General features: G+C 35.1%; 1 protein-coding gene across 8 annotated transcripts in view; it reads right to left on the minus strand.

Annotated features, from left to right (window-relative positions):
- PRMT3 (protein arginine methyltransferase 3) overlaps positions 1-19720 on the minus strand; it is a 136841-nt gene that overhangs the window by 55954 nt on the left and 61167 nt on the right. For all 8 annotated transcript variants that reach the window (XM_027115180.1, XM_027115186.1, XM_027115183.1 and 5 more), the window contains one exon: positions 5578-5656. In XM_027115180.1, coding sequence (XP_026970981.1) covers positions 5578-5656 — 79 coding nt within the window. The remainder of the gene's footprint in view (positions 1-5577; positions 5657-19720) is intronic.

Genomic DNA, 19720 nt, shown 5'->3' on the forward strand with positions numbered 1-19720 from the left:
AAAAGCTGAAAATGACAAAAACTTGCTTTCCCTCCCTCCCTCCCTCCCTTGCAAGTTAGGCATGAACACATGACTTAGGCTCTACTAATGATATACACCTAAACCTGTGTCTACTTTTCAGAGGCAGCAATACCTACTGCTGGGCACATCTTAAATAAATTCTTACGACAGGACTCTTCCCCTAGATTTTGTTTCAAAAGGATCAGATGTGGAGTCTGAAGATCCATATTTTTAACAAAAGGTCCCAGTGACTGTGATGGTCTGCCAAGATTAGGAAACAATGACTTAGGATATGGCTGTCTTAGTAACTTGCTTTGTACTGAACATAGTGCTCAACTTTATAATCCTGACAACTATAAATCAGAGAAGATGTACACTGTGAAGGACCTCATAAGAAAGTTGAGTTTTGTTCTGACCATATGAGGGGGGAAGAAACCTTTCATTTTCCTTGCAATGAAAGGCAATGAAAACAACATTCTTTTCCACTACCATGGAAGATGTCTCCTTTAATGGGCACCTACATTTCTATGCAACAATTATGATTTTACAAAACTATTATCAGTTCTGAGGAAGTTTCAAAGCAACGAATTATTTCTTTGTGCTCCTACAATTTCAATTGGTCCAATTCTGGACGATGTCAACCCTGATTACTTGACTAAAGTGGAGTCTGCTAGGCTTCTACATGGAAATTTACTCATTTCTCTTTGTAATTAGTAGATATTTTGTGGGGAGATTCTTGGAAACTAACTAGGTAAGTATTCCATTCTTAAACTTTCAGATTATTCATTTTATATATAAAAACCTTTTCAGGGCTTCCATAGTGGCGCAGTGGTTGAGAGTCCACCTGCCGATGCAGGGGACGCGGGTTCGTGCCCCGGTCCGGGAAGATCCCACATGCCGCGGAGCGGCTAGGCCCATGAGCCATGGCCGCTGAGCCTGCGCATCTGGAGCCTGTGCTCCGCAACGGGAGAGGCCACAACAGTGAGAGGCCCGCGTACCACAAAAAACAAAACAAAACAAAAAACCTTTTCAGTAGCTATGAAGATGGGCATGATTTTGCTCCTTAATGCTAAGCCCTATTCATATAATTATATAATATTTTGCCCAAATTCCCTTTTGTTTGGTATCAATATCATGACTTTTTTTCTATTTGCCTGAGTATCTTTTTTAACCCAAGTTTAACTTTTCTATATAATTTTGTTTTAGGTGTGTCACTATATAGTGCACAGAATTGGGTTTTCTCTTATGATCCGATCTGAAATTCTTTTTCATTTAATAAATGAATTTAGTCCATTTACATTATTGATATGAGAACTTTTGCTTGTTCACAACTCTACCATTTTATATTATTCTGTATCTGTAGTTTTTGTTTTATTTTGTTTTTTAAGTAGTTCAACTACATGGTCTTTTTGCTTTTTCCTAAGTATTAATTCTTTAATTTACAAAGTTTGCCTTTTTGTTCTAGTAGCTAACTTTATAATTACAACCTTACAGAATATCTTTAGTTGTCTATTTTTAACATTATTTACTAATCTCCTATTGCGAGTAATGATAAAGTTAGTATATTTCCTTGTTTTTCCCTTTCCTTTCCTCTTCTTTTTTTTTTTTTTTTTTGCGGTATGCGGGCCTCTCACTGTTGTGGCCTCTCCCGTTGCGGAGCACAGGCTCCGGTCGCGTAGGCTCAGCGGCCACGGCTCACGGGCTCAGATGCTCCATGGCATGTGGGATCTTCCCGGACCGGGGCACGAACCCGCGTCCCCTGCATCGGCAGGCGGACTCTCAACCACTGCGCCACCAGGGAAGCCCTCCTTTCCTCTTCTTAATCACCCAATTACTTTTTTAATTACAAAAAGAGATGCAATGATAATACTAACAACAATTACAGAAGTAGGTAGTTAGTACAGAGTTTTAATATATTTTTCAAAATAGCTAGAAATCAAATTATGTCATAATTCATTTGACCTGAAGGAGGTGGAAGATGCTGCTTCATTTTTTTTTTAATTAATTAATTTATTTTTGGCGGTGTTGGGTCTTCGTTGCTGTGCATGGGCTTTCTCTAGTTGTGGCGAGAGGGGGCTATTCTTTGTTGCAGTGCATGGGCTTCTCATTGCAGTGGCCTCTCCTGTTTTGGAGCACGGGCTCCAGGTGCGTGGGCTTCAGCAGTTGTGGCACGTCAGCTCAGAAGTTGTGGCTCGTGGGCTCAGTAGTTGTGGCTCATGGGCTCTAGAGCTCAGGCTCAGTAGTCGTGGTGCACAGACCCAGGTGCTCCGCAGCATGTGGGATCTTCCCGGAGCAGGGCTTGAACCCGTGTCCCCTGCGCCACCAGGGAAGCCCTCATTTTTTTTTTTTTTAAGTCATCTCTATTGAGGTAAAATTTACACGCAGTAAAACTCACTCTCTGTCCTTTTTGATGTATAATCCTATGTGATTTGATAACATAGAGTTACACAATCACCACTACAATCATGATACAGACAGGATCAATGACCACAAGCCTCACCATTCAATTTTAATCAACAGTATCATTTTAATATTACCTCTGTAGTGCTAAATGTGCTCTAATGCTACTACTTGAGTTGTCAGCTTTAAATGATATCCCATAAATTCCTATTAAAGATAAATCTGGGCTTCCCTGGTGGCACAGTGGTTGAGAGTCTGCCTGCCGATGCAGGGGACACGGGTTCATGCCCCGGTCCGGGAAGATCCCACATGCTGCGGAGCGGCTAGGCCTATGAGCCATGGCCGCTGAGCCTGCGCGTCCAGAGCCTGTGCTCCGCAATGGGAGAGGCCACAACGGTAAGAGGACCGCGTACCGCAAAAAAAAAAAAAAAAAAAAAGATAAATCCATTTAAGTACACACACTTTCCCACCTACCTCCTGCATTCCCTTTACAATTTTTGTGAGATGTGGTATTTGACACTTTTAGGGTATAAAGCATTTACATTCTATGCTGTCATCCTAAAATATACATTGGTTTTCATCTTAATTCCTTGTAAAATTATGCATTGATCTCAACCTAACATTTTCTTGGTTTTACTCCTGATCTCTTGGTTGGCTGAATGTAAAACACAACAATTTCTGATATACAATTAGTAAGTCTTAGCTAATAATAGAAGAAAATAGTAAATCCACTTTCACTAACTTTACAAAACTTAAAAAAATTTTTTTTATTTGGCCGCACCGCATGGCTTGTGGGATCTTAGTTCCCTGACTAGGGATCAAACCTGGGCTCACAGCAGTGAAAGCACAGAGTCCTAACCACTGGACTGCCAGGGAATCCCCACAAAGCTTTATTTTTATTAGTGATAACAGTAGTAAATGAGTACCTCTAAAGTACTGTGGAACTGCCTGGTGATAAGGAGCATGAATACTCAAGTTATTGGCTGACTGTCTTTTATAAAGGCTTTACTCCATGCCATTAAATATAAAGTGAGACATAAACTGAACCTGGATTCATGTAAAAATAAACTGTGGTCCCTTCATGCTTATATGGTCTCCAATAGTCTCCCTCTCTCATAATTCAATCATTCTTTCTAAAACCTTGACACTGCTAATTGCTTAATAAATCTTTCCTTCAGAAAAACATGAAAGAAAACTTTGTTTACAATAAAAGAATGAGCATCTAGATGATATTTATTCATCAAGGCATACACAAATACACAAAATAGGCTAAACCACTTCATGTTACTCATTTCTGACTTTTCCTACTACTCTTGATTCTTTTAACAAGTAACATTCAACAGCACTGCTTATGAAGTTATATGCTGACCTCTCTTCAATATACTTCCAGATTATCTTAGTGCTAACAGCAGTTATATAAAAATATGGAAAGAGCTAGAATAAAGCCTCCACTTTATCCCTTTGATGATGGGAAATAGCTCTGCCACTGTTTCAGCTATAACCTCATTATTCACATGGCTGTAAGTTCTTAATGAATTTCATCAAGAATTCAATTTAAATGTATTAAGTTGCTGTCAGTCCTTCAGTAAGATCAATGAACACCACTCAGGGAAGTATGGAAACAGTTTTCTGAATCTTCCCTAGAACAACTTCAAGGCAAGAATTAGATTCAATAAAATGCACTTTAGTAAAGAAACAACAAGGGATACTGAAAAGAACAAGAATACTGGAGTCTGGCAGATCTGAGTTTAGAAAAAAAAAAAATTCAAGACTTGGACACTTAATATGTACCATCCAGGACACCTATGTTTCTAAAGTCTCACAGGGCTGTTGTGAGGATTACAACACGTGAGGATTACATGTAATAAGATAAAGGTACAGCGTATTATTTGGCAACTATTGCACAATCAACAAATGCTAGATAATATTAGTTTTTAGTCATTAAGTGTAGTTGTCTTTAAAAAACAATCACTGCAATTATTGAGAGATACAGCTAATTGTTGCAGGGTAAAATATATCTAAAAATTCTAGCCACGTTCACGTCAGAGATCAGAAGCGTATCTTGAAATGGTTGCAGGAAATACAGTGATAAAATGAGAGCATTTTGAAAAACAAAGGCAATCTATTTAAATGATATTATAAAAAGAACTCAACTGTACTGGAGAATTTTCTCTATGCTTTATGTTTTGGCCTTACTGATTTTTACTGCCAAAGTAATTTCATCGAACATGGATGGGCAGGAGGCATAAGTATGGTCAAGTGCTTTATGTCACCAGTTCAAAATGTATCCTCCTTTTCACCCACTTTTATATAACAGTTTTATCAACTGTACTCTGACCATGGAAATGATTTACTGGTTCTGAAGCTTTGAGAAAGGGAAGGTACAGGGAAAGGTGAATGAAGGGAGACATGCTATTCAATTCAGTTTTAATGATTCAATGCAAAAAACATGTATGATGTTCTATCTATGTTCCAGAAGCTGTGGAGCTCAGTGAAGAGCCAAAGATGAGTAAAACATAATCCCTGAGAACATTTATTTGTATACAACTGTTCATAGCAGAAAGCCTGTAAAAACACAATCTCACTTTGAGTACGCAGAGCTAATATGATTAAAAGTTCACCATGGCCATGAAAAGGAAGCCTTCCAAATTTATTAGGATCTATTGAAAAATACTGATTGGGTATACTGTGGTTTAAAAACTTAGTAGAAACCACTCACTACTTAAATGCTCTTGTTAAATTACAAAGAAGCCAGGTTTATACATTCAATGAAGTCATGGAATATTTGCTACCAAAGTGAATGATCTCCAACCTAGTATGAAACATTCTTTTGGGAAAAAACAGAAACAAAAAAACCCTAAATGTCACAAAGATTAAAAATCAAAGAGTCTCTGTTAGATTTTTATTTGAATATCAAAAAGCTTCCAAATCTAGTCCTTAGTATTTTTATTAAAAGTGTTCATGAGAATACCATTAACTTAAGAGTTCTGCATATCTTATATAATGTTCTACTATCAACGGTACACTAAACAAATGTCTTAAATCTTCCTCTGATGGAAATGTCTTTCATCTCTATTGGGAACTTTCTCAGTCATGCATAGTTTATTTGAAATCCAAAGGTTCATTTGGTTCTGCTAGACTAAAATTAGATTACTAAAACTAGAATTTTATACTCACCCGATCCTCCTTTTGCCAAGTATTTGTTCTTTGCATAAAGGACAGAATCTAACATGGACTCAAAAAGAAGAAAATAGCCCTGTATAAAAAAAGAAAAAATGGATTTTAGAAAAGTGCAGTATCATCATATGCAGTTCAATTTAAATATCTGGCTAGTGTTTTAATGGAAAATATACTTTTAGTCTCTACCATATAATATTCTGCAAAGTTTGAAATTATTTTTTGCAGTAAATTCTCCACATAATAATTATTAGAAAATCAGGCCAGGGAATGGACTTGAGGACATGGGGAGGGGGAAGGGTAAGCTGGGACAAAGTGAGAGAGTGGCATGGACATATATACACTACCAAATGTAAAACAGATAGCTAGTGGGAAGCAGCCACACACAGCACAGGGAAATCAGCTCAGTGCTTTGTGACCACCTAGAGGAGTGGGATAGGGAGGGTGGGAGGGAGACAGGGAGATGCAAGGGGGAGGAGATGTGGGTATATATGTATATGTATAGCTGATTCATTTTGTTATAAGGCAGAAACTAACACACCATTGTAAAGCAATTATACTGCAATAAAGATGTTAAAAAAAGAAAAGAAAAGAAAATCAGGCCAGGGTACAAAGTGGATCCAGAACGTTTATTACAGCAGAATATACTGAACCTTCTCTACCTGTGCTTCCACTTTCTAGACTATTATTTCTTCCACATTAAAAGGAAACTTTCAGATAGAAATTGCTAATGTATCCTATAATTTCCTGGAATACTGCAATATTAATCTAGAGCAATAGTTCTTAACTAGATTTTGCCCCTGGGGGACATTTTTCATTGTCACAGCTGGGTGGGGGCAATGCTGATAAACGTCCTTCACTGACACAGGACGGCCCCCAAACAAAGAAATGTCTGATCCCAAATGTCCACAGAGCTAAGGCTGAGAAACTCTGGTCTGGAACACCTTTTCCCAAAATGTTTCCTGCCCAAAAACATTCTCTTTGAAGAGTTTTTTTTTTTTAAAAAAAAAAAAAGGAGGGGAGAGGTGAGAAAGACCAGATGCTGTATCATCCTCATATAGAGATTCATAATGCACATCAGCACATTAACAGTTCTGAGAAGTGTTATGGTAAAGAGGATGGTTGAACAAATTCTAAACAAGTATTACCCACTTTTTAACTAGAAATCTCTTTTTTTCTATTTAACATGTATCAACACCTTGCACAACTATGTTGTTTGAAATACATTTCATGAAACTCAGCCCCAGTGTGCTCCAGACTCTGGAGAACACTTGACTCCTCCACCAAGAAAGCCTAATCACAGCACAGATGAAAAGATAATCTGCCACTACTGGTGTCACAAACACAGTACATTCTAATAGTATGCTATACACTTTATTATAGAAATGATAAAGTAATCATGAGTGAGAGATCAATGCCAGTTTCTGTCAGTCTTCTTCTGGGGCCCATCCTCCAATAGCCCTGAGCAGCAGGGAAAGTCAAGTGTTCAGCACAGTGCTTAGCACATAATACACCCTATTATGGCTAAGGGTTAACCAATATGAATGTTACCCTCATGTCAGCATTCTAAATCAAAACTGTTCTCACTCATTTGTTCTGTGCACAAATAACTAAGAGGATCAATACACAACACAATGAACAAAACTGTTTTAAATGTTTCTCTAGCACAGGAAAAACCTTCAAACCCAGAATGGATAATCTTCCCAAGAGATTAATAGCAAATTTAAATTTACAGAAAATACAGCTCTAGTGCTTGAATCACTTATAAAGGAACCTAATTAAACTACTGCTAGCAACTCTATATTGGCATTTAGCTTCTCCCCACAACACACTAATCCACTGATAAGAAAATAATTGCCTACAAAAGACAGACTTAGCAACAAAACTCTTTTATTACTGTGTTTACATTCGGATAATTAAGGATTTGGTGGAAACTGCTTTCCTTGATAGAGCACTTCAGTAAAATGTCTAACTCTTATAAGTTAGTTCCTCATTAATATCATCTGTGTATTCAAAGCACAAGAGCCTTCTGGAATTCAACTAAGATATCTTTATCAATCTGACATAATTCATGCAGATCTATGCACACAGATGCTTATAAATAAGCATTTATCAGTTGATTAAAGTGAATTATAATTTTTGCCAAAAAAATTATTTGAAGAGGAGGCATCTATTTACCTAAGAGGAAAAGATCAGTTGGTAAAACATGTTAGTAGGTTGGGAAAAAACGGTCCTTATTTGCAAGATTGTTCCATGTTAAAACATTAAAATAAAATCAAATCACATTTTCATACAAATTGAGTATTCATTATAGTCCAATCTTTTTTGGAAGGGGGCAAAAAGTATAGTGTGTTACTGATCTGGCACCATGTCAAACTGTTTCTAGTATTATTCTTTCAAAGTAGTTAGTTAAATCTAAGTATTTTCCCTCTGTAAGTTCAAACTCCATCTTACTTCCACATACTACAATCAAACCAAAAAAGTTTTTTCAATCCGTAACTGAAAGTAGCTCCTTCTAGCAACATGCTCATTTATTACATTTAAGATAAAGTTATAATTAGCCATTCATCTGAGATTAAATAACCGTATTTTAAATCGGTACTATGGTCAATACCAATAGAACCAATTTAGAGGGTGGACTCTTGGATTTATATCCTAGAGGAGCTTCTTACTCTATGTAACGTTGGGCAAGTTTACAAATGAAGAAACCGAGACTCAGTGACGTTAAGTGACAATAACAATGGTATTCTACACCATAGAGCTGTTATGAGAAGTAAGTATGTTAATACATGTAAAAAGGTTTGGAACAGTAAATCTAATTAGTTTAACTAAAAAAAATTAAGAGCTACTTAAAAAATATATTTGTAAAGGCTAGTGAGAATTTTTAAATTACATTTAATAGAGAATGAAGGCTTACCAGATTGTCCAGAATTATATAATATTTAGTGAATGGTCCTATATTAAAATCCAGTCAGAACTAAAATTCTTTTTCCCCCCGCCCCAGGAGTCACTTTTTTTTTCAGACCAGCCAAAACTATACACATTGTGTGCATACAAAAAAAAAAAGATAAAAATGAGAAAACTTTCTTTAAAATTAAGAAACAAAATTTTAAACCCAATTGAAATAATTTGATCAGGTTGGCCAAATTAGTGCCAATTCCAGCTTCAAGATTCTTCTTGTGAAGATAGATTTGTTTCGCTGGGCTAAAAAAGTTAATTTTACTTAATCTTCTGAACTTTAGTATTTATACTTAAGACTTTCCTATATGTCTGCTTCCATTTAAAATAATAAACACCAATAAGCACTTTTCCACATACCCCATAATGATCACCTTAGCTAAGATCAGAATCCTGATCAAACAATATTAGAGAGTTTCTAAGGTTCTAACTATTTAAACAATGTAATTTTCACATTAGAGAAATCAGTACTAGCAAGGTTAAGTGAGGTATTTTAGGTCACGTAGCTGGAAAAATAATACTGGACAATTTTCAGATCCCCTCATAAACACTGGCCTTAAGATTCAATTCCCAATGCTGCTAACTAAACTCAACAAGAGATAAGAGTGCAAATAAACAAAACAAAGATAATCATCCCCGGCAGCAAAAACATCCTTTCATAAATGCCATGTCTTTACTTCCCATTTTTTAGAGTCAGCCAACATTATGAAGTCAGAGAGTTTCTGAAAGCAAATAATCAAATGTTTTTGTTGATACATGTAAAGGATTTAGCAGAGTGCCTGGCACAGAGTTAACACATAAAACCTACAAAGGACCATTTTTTATAACTCTAATTTGGCAGAAGTCATCATATGGGGTCAGCTACTATGAGGTAGAATTGGGCTAAAATGGATTGAAGCAGAAGGCTAAAGCATGTCTTTCTTTTTTCGTCTTTTCCCATTCCATTTTTTTCTCCTTTTTCTCTCTTCCTTGGTGTATAATTAAAAACAATACTTTATTTCTGATAATACCTTTTTTATTTCTGTAGCAAGATATTTCTTGTATATGACAAGGCTTCTGTTCTGTCAAAGCAGTTTCTAAACTTTATGTTAAAGAATAATTAAACTAGCAAATCAGTAGAAAAGCATTCCTTCAAAACAAGAATAGATTATACATATTCATATTTAGTCCATCTACTAAATATGCCACATTATGACTATGATTATGATTTTGGCCACGCCACGGGGCTTGTGGGATCTTAGTTCCCCTACCAGGGATCGAACCTGGGCCCTGGCAGTGAAAGCGCCAAGTCCTAACCACTGGACCCTGGGAATTCCCAAGCCACATTATTTATTACTCAATGAAGACTGACAATTTTACTGGTCATTTATTTCACTTAGTATCCAGATATCTGCTCAACTATTACCTCCTCAAAAGGGATTTTCTTAATGTCTCCACATAAATTATCTTCTTTTTCCCCCACCGAACTCTCTCTCTTTACCCTGCTTTGTACTCTATCATAGCACTTGAAATTGGTTATTTTAAAATGCTGTTTTGCTTTCTAAAATTAAAATTCTCAAATAATAATAGTGGTGAAAACTGTCAAAGTTCATAGTATTAAGTGTTCTTTTATGGAATATCTTATTTAATTCTTCCCTAAAGCACATGTTATTGTTATTTCCATTTAACTAATGAGGAAATTAAGGCTTAGAAACGTTAAATAAGACTTAAAAAAAACAGCACACAGTCACAGAAACAGTTGAACAAGTCAGACTTTGGAACCTTGGTCTGCCTGACTACAGAGGTCAAGTTCTGAATAACTATTCTATGTTGCTTCTTAAATTGATTTACCTGATTGAAAATAAGACTTGGTATTTGTATTATATTATACTACATTTGTAATTAAGGACTCAAGTGTTCTGAAATAAGAAAATTCCCATAGAGCATATTAAACAAGATTAGAATTTACAATAGGTATCTGATTAATATTTCAGAGTGAAAGCTTATTTGGCAAGTGGCTGTTAGCCACCATTCACTGTGAAAAATATGACTTTAGAAAATCAATGAATATACTAGAATATATGTAGAAACAAAACTTAACATTTGTGAGATAAATGAAAATGTCTAGTTAAAAATATTAGCAGATGAAAAGTTTCATATATGGATTGCTTGCGGTTATTGTCCTTTCTCTCAACTTTCCACTTTGCTAAACTTCATTTTACTATAGGCTCCCTACGTGATAGAATAGGCTTTAATTTCCTGGGAATTGTCCTTGGTTCTGAACCAAGTCATTTATTACTGATATCAGAAGGCTTTGCTCCAAATGCCCTGCTCATCTGCAGTGTAATTCAGACTGTAATTTCACAGGCTGCTGCCTCACCTGTAGGGGTGCCATCTGGAAGAGAATTATACCCAATACTTCTCCCATGATGCTCATGGGGCACTTTTCTTCCCAAAGTGACATTCACTTTTTAAAATTAAAATTTGCATTTACACTTCAAAAATTAATAACTACAAAAGTAACACACTGGATCAAATCTGGAACTAGAAGAACCATTAACATTATTCACTGAAATAGAAATAATGCCTATTATTATTTTAAAATGTCTGCTCATGGTATCTTCTTGGAATAGATAAATTAATGATAAAAGAAACCTGTGATACCTTCAGAATAAGGTGCTTCTCTTGACTAATTTTTTTTTCAGTTCAAATAACTGAATTACTGACACACGCTTAGGTAGAATTAACTGTTTAAAAAAGTGAGGCAAGGGGAAGGCAACAATAAAATGACGAGTTTATGTGTAGAAAGTCTAGTGACAGTCAACAATCTGGATTTATTTAAAGATAAAAAATAAAGATTTATTTAAAAATATTTAAAGATTACTTCCAACAAATAAATAAACCTACGAAATCTAATCTCAAATTCTTAAGTACATTTCTGAAGCATAATAAATATTTGATGACTTCTTTTTCAATACTCCTCTCAATTCTATAAGATTTACTATAGATAGGATTTTATCCAATGTGACTGGGACTAGTAGTCAGTTAACTGAAAACAACATGTTTTAAGTAAAAACATACAAATGTAGATTTGTTTACCAATATTACCAATATCCACTTGCCAAGTGGAGAATCCTTCAATCCTATAATTTCCACCCTCACTCCTAAGTCCTTCACGATTGTTTTAGTGCTTTATTTTACAACAATTTTTTTCTTACAATATTGTTCAATAGTTTATGTTAATATTAACTGATTTTTCATAAATAAGTAGGCAAACAAATACAGTAAGCTCTTGGTAAACAATACAATCCAACTGATAGGAGCAGAAGAGGAGCAGCACACTAAAGGTACCTCATTAGCCTAAGTGTTCAGGTAGCCATAGGAATCTAGCAGATGTTATACAAAAAGAATGCAAAGCATCATTAATCTGGTGAATTAAACGCAGGTTGGTTAGGAAGCTTCAACTGTACATGCATGTGACAAAGTATACTGTCATGATGTCACCTTTTAAGGAAAAACTTCCTTGATGTCTCAGACTAGGTCAGGTGGCCTGTATAATATCATCTAAGTTGAGGTATGAGCTATTATCAATGCATAGAAATGAGAACTCTAAAACAGGGTTTCTTAACCTTGGCACTACCAACATTTTGGGCCAGATAATACTTCCTTGTAGGGGCTGTTCTGTCCACTGTAGGGTATTTAAGCAGCACTCTCCTCCAGTCCCCATCTCTCCTGAACTGCTGTAACCTAAAATGTTTCCAAGACATTTCCCATTACCCATATATCCCAGGGGGGCAAAATTAGACATGCTCCCTCCACTGCTGAGAATCACTGCTCTAGAGATATAACAAAAATAATTAGATAAGCATTTTCTCCTCATTTACAGTGCTCTCTGCTAGAAATGTACCAAACTTAAGATTTTACAGGATGTACCCGATCTTGTCTGATCTTAGAAGATTTAAAGGATGTAAAAGAACCTCTATTTACTTCATTGTTATATTTATAATAGCCTTAGACATTGAACATCTAAACTGCAAAGTTTTTTCAGTGATTCCCAAGCCTGTGATTTGACTCTTTCACCTTAAAATGTGCTAATACTAACCATTTTATTTATCACAAATATGATAAGGACGTTACATGAGAATTTTAAAGTAATTATGTAAAATACTTTTGGGTAAGATACTTTCCTTATTGATAGCTCTATGGTAACTGAGACAGATTATATTACACTTTCACACACCTGGAAAAATGCAAGGTGTCCGATGATATCAAGCAACAAGAATATCTGTATCCTTTGCACTCATTTGCCATAAAATGGGTAAAAAAATAATGCTTTAAACATGAACACACAGACATCTTTGTTCAATGTTTTATGTATTTGGTTAAGATAAATTTCTTAAAGCAGAATTTCTGCATTAAAGGATATGCACATTTAAAATTTTGACCTGTGTCATAAAACTGCCCCATAGAAAGACTGTGACAATTTTTACTACCAGAACTACATGAGTGTACTAAAAACTTAAATGTAAATGGGGAAGGTATGAAGTTTTATACACACACACATATATATCTCCATGTTCTGGGCGGGGGAAAGTACTAACCATAAAGAAAAAGACTAATAAATTTGACATTAAAATTTAGAACCTCTGTTCATCAAAAGACATCAGAAGAATAAAAAATAAGTCACAGAGTTTGGAAAGATAACACACACATTTCCATCTCCAACAAGGAACAGTAATCAACAAGAAAAATGCGGGCAACCCAAAAGAAAAATGGGTTAAAAAAATTATATACAGTTACGAGCCAGGAAATCACCAATAACCATATGCAGACATGCTGAACTTCATTAGTAATTCAAACACATTGAGACTACCAAATGATTACCAGATTGGCAATAATTACAAAGTTATGCAATATCCAGTGTGGCAAACCTATGGGGCAATGAGGTAAAAATACTTCGATCCATCCCTCCTTCCCTTCCTATTCTTTTTATTTTTTGAAGTATAGTTGGTTTATACAAAGTGGTGTTAGTTTCAGGTGCACAGCAAAGTGATTCAGTTATACATACATACATGTATTTTTTTTTCAGATTCTTTTCCATAGGTTATTAGAAGATATTGAATACAGTTCCCTGTGTAAACAGTCGGTCCCTGTTATATATATATTTATATTATATATAGTAGTGTGTATATGTTAATCCCAAACTCCCAATTTATCACCCCTCCTTCCCCTTTGGTAACCATAAATTTGTTTTCTATGTCTGTGAGTCTGTTTCAATTTTGTAAATAAGTTCATTTGTATCTTTTTTTTTTTAGATTCCACATAAAAGTGATATCATATTTGTCTTTCTCTTACGTGAGTTAATATAATCTCTAGGTCCATCTATGTTGCTGCAAATGGCATTATTTCATTCTTCTGTATGACTAATATTCCACTGTATATATATGCTACATCTTCTTTATCCACTCATCTATCGATGAACTTTTAGGTTGCTTCCATGTCTTGGCTATTATAAATAGTGATGCTATGAACCCTTTGGTACACGTATCTTTCTGAATTAATTTTCTCCAGATATACACCCAGGAGTGGAATTGCTAGACCATATGGCAACTCTATTTTTAGTTTTCTAAGGAACCTTCATTCTGTTCTCCACAGTGGCTGTACCAATTTACATCCTCACCAACAGTGTAGAAGGATTCCTTTTTTCCCCACACCCTCTCCAGCATTTATTATTTGTAGACTTTTTGATGATGGCCATTCTGCTCGGTGTGAGGTAATACCTCATTGTAGTTTTGATTTGCATTTCTCAAATAATTAGTACTTTTTCATGTGCTTGTAGGCCATCTGCATTTCTTCTTTGGAGAAAGATACATTTGTATTTCTAAAACAATATTCCAATCCTGCACGGTGATTGAAAAAAATCATTAATTATAACTGGAAATTCTACTCTTAAAAATACAACTAAATTACTTGCTAGCACTTTTACTGATGAGAATTAATTAAGTTATACTTATATGTAACATGGTGGTCCTACAAAACTCGTAAATTATAGATGTTTGAGACTACAGGAAAGATGAACTCTATTAACAGTATGATTCAGGGCTTAAAGAACAAGATCTCATTCTGTTTCCTGCACCAATGCATTTTAGGAGCTCCTGATCCTCTACGTACAACATATAGGCCAGAAGAAAAAAAAGAACATCTAGTTAGATGCATCAGTAAGCTGGCTTTCACCTTGAGAACCATTTGCTAAAGCTAGTAAATAAACATGGAAAAACGGGAGATAAAGCCCATGGTCCAGCCAAAGTGAGGAATATAAGACCCAAATAACAAAACAGAGACAGCCAAATATATCTACAGAGTAAATGTAAATTTAAAATCTCACCTGCTGCCACCCTGCCCCCTCCCCGACAACCCAGTTTAGAACCTTGGCATTGGGTGGTCAAACACACACTCCCCTCCACCCCAACCCCGCCTCCAATAATTCTTAACATAAGCCAGTCCTCATGCAAATATACAATCTTAATTTACAATGTCTAGGTGGCAGGAAAAACCTCAGCAATTTAAAAGTGATTCTGCAACATACTCTGTTGTCAAGACTGTGAAAAAACAGGTATTCTCATTACTGTTGGTAAGAAAGCAGAATGGTAATAAGGTAAGTGCTGAGGAGAATTTGGCAAAAACTGTTAAGATTGCATATGCATATGCATTAACCCTTTGACCCATCAATCCCACTTCCAGGAAGATGAAATGAAATATGTACAAGAATGTTCAACATTAGCTGTAACAGCAAAAGAATGATAGAAATTTAAATGAGTGTTAGTTATATACATTATATTTATCTGTACAATGGAGTATTATATAGCCATAGAAAGGAATGAGGTGTATCTTTCTATAATGATACAGAGTGATGGCCAAGATATAATTTTAAATTTAAAAAGCAAAGCATAGAACAATGCATAGAGTATGTTAACTCTGCGTAACATAGGGTGAAAATATAAATATATACATATCTAATATCTTTTTAATAAACCAAAAGCTAAAAAAAATTTTTTTTAAGGTTATCTATTCACTAAGGGACAAAAGGAATGGAACCACATAAATGTTTTTGTAATTAAAACAAAATTAAACTAAAAAAGGAAAAAGAAGCAATTCCCCCAGATTGAAGAAAAAGTAAACAAATAAATCTGATTGTATGTCAAGTTCGTTACATAACCAGAGGAAAATAATTCAAGTAACTTTGAAACACAGTATTTAGACTGTGTATTCCCATGAGATATACTCTAGGACAAAAGAAAATATAGAGGGATCATAAACTGCATTAGAAATCTTATTGTTAGTAGTAAAATTGATATAAAAAATTTAAAACTATTATAGGTAATCTATTATATGATAAAGTAAACAATTATTATTTTAAGAATTAATATTTTCTACATAGAAGAAAAAGAGATACAGTACAAAATTAAAGACTCTAAGTAAAAATTCCATAATCTTAAATTGGAAATATCAGTGTAAACTCATGGTTTTTTTAATATTAAAAAAAATAGCTATACCTGTCCACTAAGAACAACATACAACCAATGGCAGTACAGTAGCAATGAGCACTCCTAGAACCCAGACTGTGATCTCTATATACACCGTTTTCCAATGAAATAACCAGGATTCTTTGATTCCATGTTTAGGCAGTATAAAATGACTGTAAAATATCTTATAGTACCAGAAAGTATAATCTGAAACATAAACATACTTATATTTTCTGTTTTTCATTATTATATTGAAGACAACTAGGAATTGTTAAAGGGATATAAGAGGCAAGTTCAAATGTCTGTCATTAGCTAAAAATAGGCCAGTGTGAACACCAAAAATAGTAATTACAATGGTTCAAAATACATCAAATATGTTAAAAGTCCATGAGTTCATAATGACACTAAAAACAAACCAAAAAAATCCCTTTAGAAAATGCTAGGGAAAGAGTTCATTATTCTGAAAATGTTAAGTAGAAAATATACGGCATTTATCCCCTTTTTCCTATATAAACTATAGTTTATAACCAAATGTTTGATGAGAGTACTTACAGAATAACTTCACCTAACAAAGAATAAATGATATAAGTAGAATATCACAATTTTATAACTTCTAATGAAATAATGAATCTAAGAAATCATTTTCAATGAATTCTAAAATCTTTAAGTCAAAGGCTGATAGGGAACTTTATAATAAGTAGATTAGGCTGACAACTCCAAAAGCAATTATCAATCTCAATGTAACAGAGACAGCCAAACACTAAGAGTCCCTTGACTCAATACAATAGAAACCAATCACCACCATCACACATTAGGTGTTCTGGGGGGAAAAACCCCTTGAATTTGTTAATCCTCTATTTCTTGACCTTGTATTTCAAGTTTACAAGAAACACAAGGGATAGAAAAACATATTAAATGACACCATGAGGATGTAATCATCAAAATCCAGACCGCGGAAAATTCTACAGGAAAAATGGCCCAGTTTCTTCAAAGAATTGCATGATAAAAAAAAAAGAGGAAGGTGAACCTACAGATTAAGAGATTTTAGATACCAAGATTTTGATACCAAGAGCATGATGCATAAAAATAAAAACATAATTTGTACCTCATCAATATTAAAAACTTTTGCTCTGCAAAAGGCTCTGTTAAGAGGACTAGTTACAAAGTGGGAGAAAATATTTGTAAACTACATATCCGATAAAAGAACTGGTAAAAAGAACTATCAAACTCAACACTGAAAAAATGTCCAATTAGAAAATGAACAAAAGACAGAAACACACAATTCACTGAAGAGGAGATACAGACAGCAAATATATGAATAGATGTTTCACATCATAAGCCATTAGAGAAATGCAAATTAAAAGCACAATGAGATATAACTACACATCAGTGGCTTAAATGAAAAAAATAGTGACAATAGGAAATGTTGGCAAGGATGTGGCGACACTGGATCACTTATATGTTGCTAGTAGGAATAGAAAATAGTACAGCCCCTCTGGAAAATAATTTGACAGTTTCTTATAGAACGAAACATACAATTACTATATGATTAGCAATTATACTCTTGGGCACTTCTCTGAAAGAAATGAAAACTTATGTTCACACAAAATTCTATACACAAATGTTCATAAAGCTTTATTTGTAACAGCCCCAGACTACTGGATGTCTTTCAAAAGACGAATGGTTAAACCAACTGTGGTACATCCACACCATAGAATAATACTCAGAAATAAGGAACAGACTATTGACACGAGTCATAATTTGGATGAATTTTCAGTGAATTATGCTAAGTGAAAAAAGCCAGTACCAAAAGGTCAGATACTGTATGATTCCATTTACACAGCATTTTTTTTTGATGTGGACCATTTTAAAAGTCTTTATTGAATTTGTTACAATATTGCTTCTGTTTTATGTTTTGGTGTTTTGGATGCCCAAGGCATAGGGGATCTTAGCTGCTGACCAGGGATCCAACCCCCAGCCCCTGCACTGGAAGATGAAGGCTTAACCCCTGGAACGCCAGGGAAGTCTCCTACACAGCATTCTTGAAAAGACAAAATGAAAGAAACTGAGAAAAGATTAGTGTTTACCACAGGTCAAGGCTGGGATTGGACAAGGACAATAGGAGGGCTCCTTGTAGTGATGGAACTGTTCTGTATCTCAATGATATCAGTATCAGTATCCTGGCTGTGCCATTGCACGATAGTTTTTCAAGATGTTATCATTGACAGAAACTGGGTATAAAAGTACAGGGAATCTCTGTGTAATTTTCTATAATTGTATGTGATAATCTACAATTATATCAAAACCAAAAGCTTAATTAAAGATTTATGAGGGCTTCTCTGGTGGCGCTAGTGGCTTGACAATAGTCAAGACACGGAAACAACTCAAGTTCCCACCACCAGATGACTAGCTTAAGATGTGATACACACACACACACACACACACACACACACACACAGAGGAATATTACTCAGCCACGAAAAGTAATGAAATACTGCCATTTACAACAATGTGGATGGACCTAGAGAATTTTATGCTTAGTGAAATAAATCAGACAGAGAAAGCCAAATACTATATATCATTTATATGTGGAATCTAAAAATTAACACAATGAATGTATATGCAAAACAGAAACAGACTCACAGATATATGAAACATTACAAAGGGGAGAGGGAAAGGGGAAGGGAAAAATTAGGGGTATGGGATTAACAGATACAAACTACCATATATAAAATACATAAGCAACAAGGATATGCTACATAGCATATGAATCACACCCATTACCCTGTAATAACCTATAACGGAATATAATCTGCAAAAATCCTGAATCACTATGCTGTACACCTGAAACTAACAGAATATTGTAAGTCAACTATACTTCAATTGAAAAAACAAACCTAGAAGTAAAAAAAAAAAGGAAAGTAAAAAACAATGGATTTGTTTAACAGATTAAAACTAACTTCAGAATTGGTGGACTGAACTGAAAAAAATTATCCAGAATGCAGTCCAGAAAGCCAAAACATTAGAAAATATGAAAAGGTGAGGAGGCATGGAAGATGGAGAAGTCTAATAAATATACAATGGTAAGTCTAGAAAGATTTATTAAACAAGATATGAAAAACTCAAACCATAAAGAAGTTTGATAAATTTGATACACAAAAATTAAGAATGTCTATTCATCAAATCATATCAAAAAAATAATGAACTGACAAGCCACACACTGCCAACAAACATAATTAATAGAGAATAATGTATCTGTCAAGACAAGCTGGGTTACCCTGCATTAACAAACACCATCCAAATAATCACCTAAAACAAAAAAAAAAGGTTTATTTCTGGTATTACAGGTTGACAAGAAGCATTGCTTATTATAATCACTAAGGGAGTCAGGCAAGTCATAGGGTCACATCTAACTTCAAAGGAGACAGAAAGATAAATTCTCCTATGTGCCAAGAAACAAGGAGAAGCAAAAGACATGAGAATAGCCCTAGGGCTTCCCTGGTGGCGCAGTGGTTGAGAGTCCGCCTGCCGATGCAGGGGACATGGGCTCGTGCCCCGATCCAGGAAGATCCCACATGCCGCAAAGCGGCTGGGCCCGTGAGCCATGGCCGCTGAGCCTGCGCATCCGGAGCCTCCGCAACAGGAGAGGCCACAACAGTGAGAGGCCTGTGTACAGCAAAAAA

Source organism: Aethalodelphis obliquidens, unplaced genomic scaffold, assembly GCF_003676395.1.
Source record: "Aethalodelphis obliquidens isolate GAN/ISIS:26980383/991018 unplaced genomic scaffold, ASM367639v1 scaffold14, whole genome shotgun sequence".
In the NCBI taxonomy this organism is placed as follows: Eukaryota; Metazoa; Chordata; class Mammalia; order Artiodactyla; family Delphinidae; genus Aethalodelphis; species Aethalodelphis obliquidens.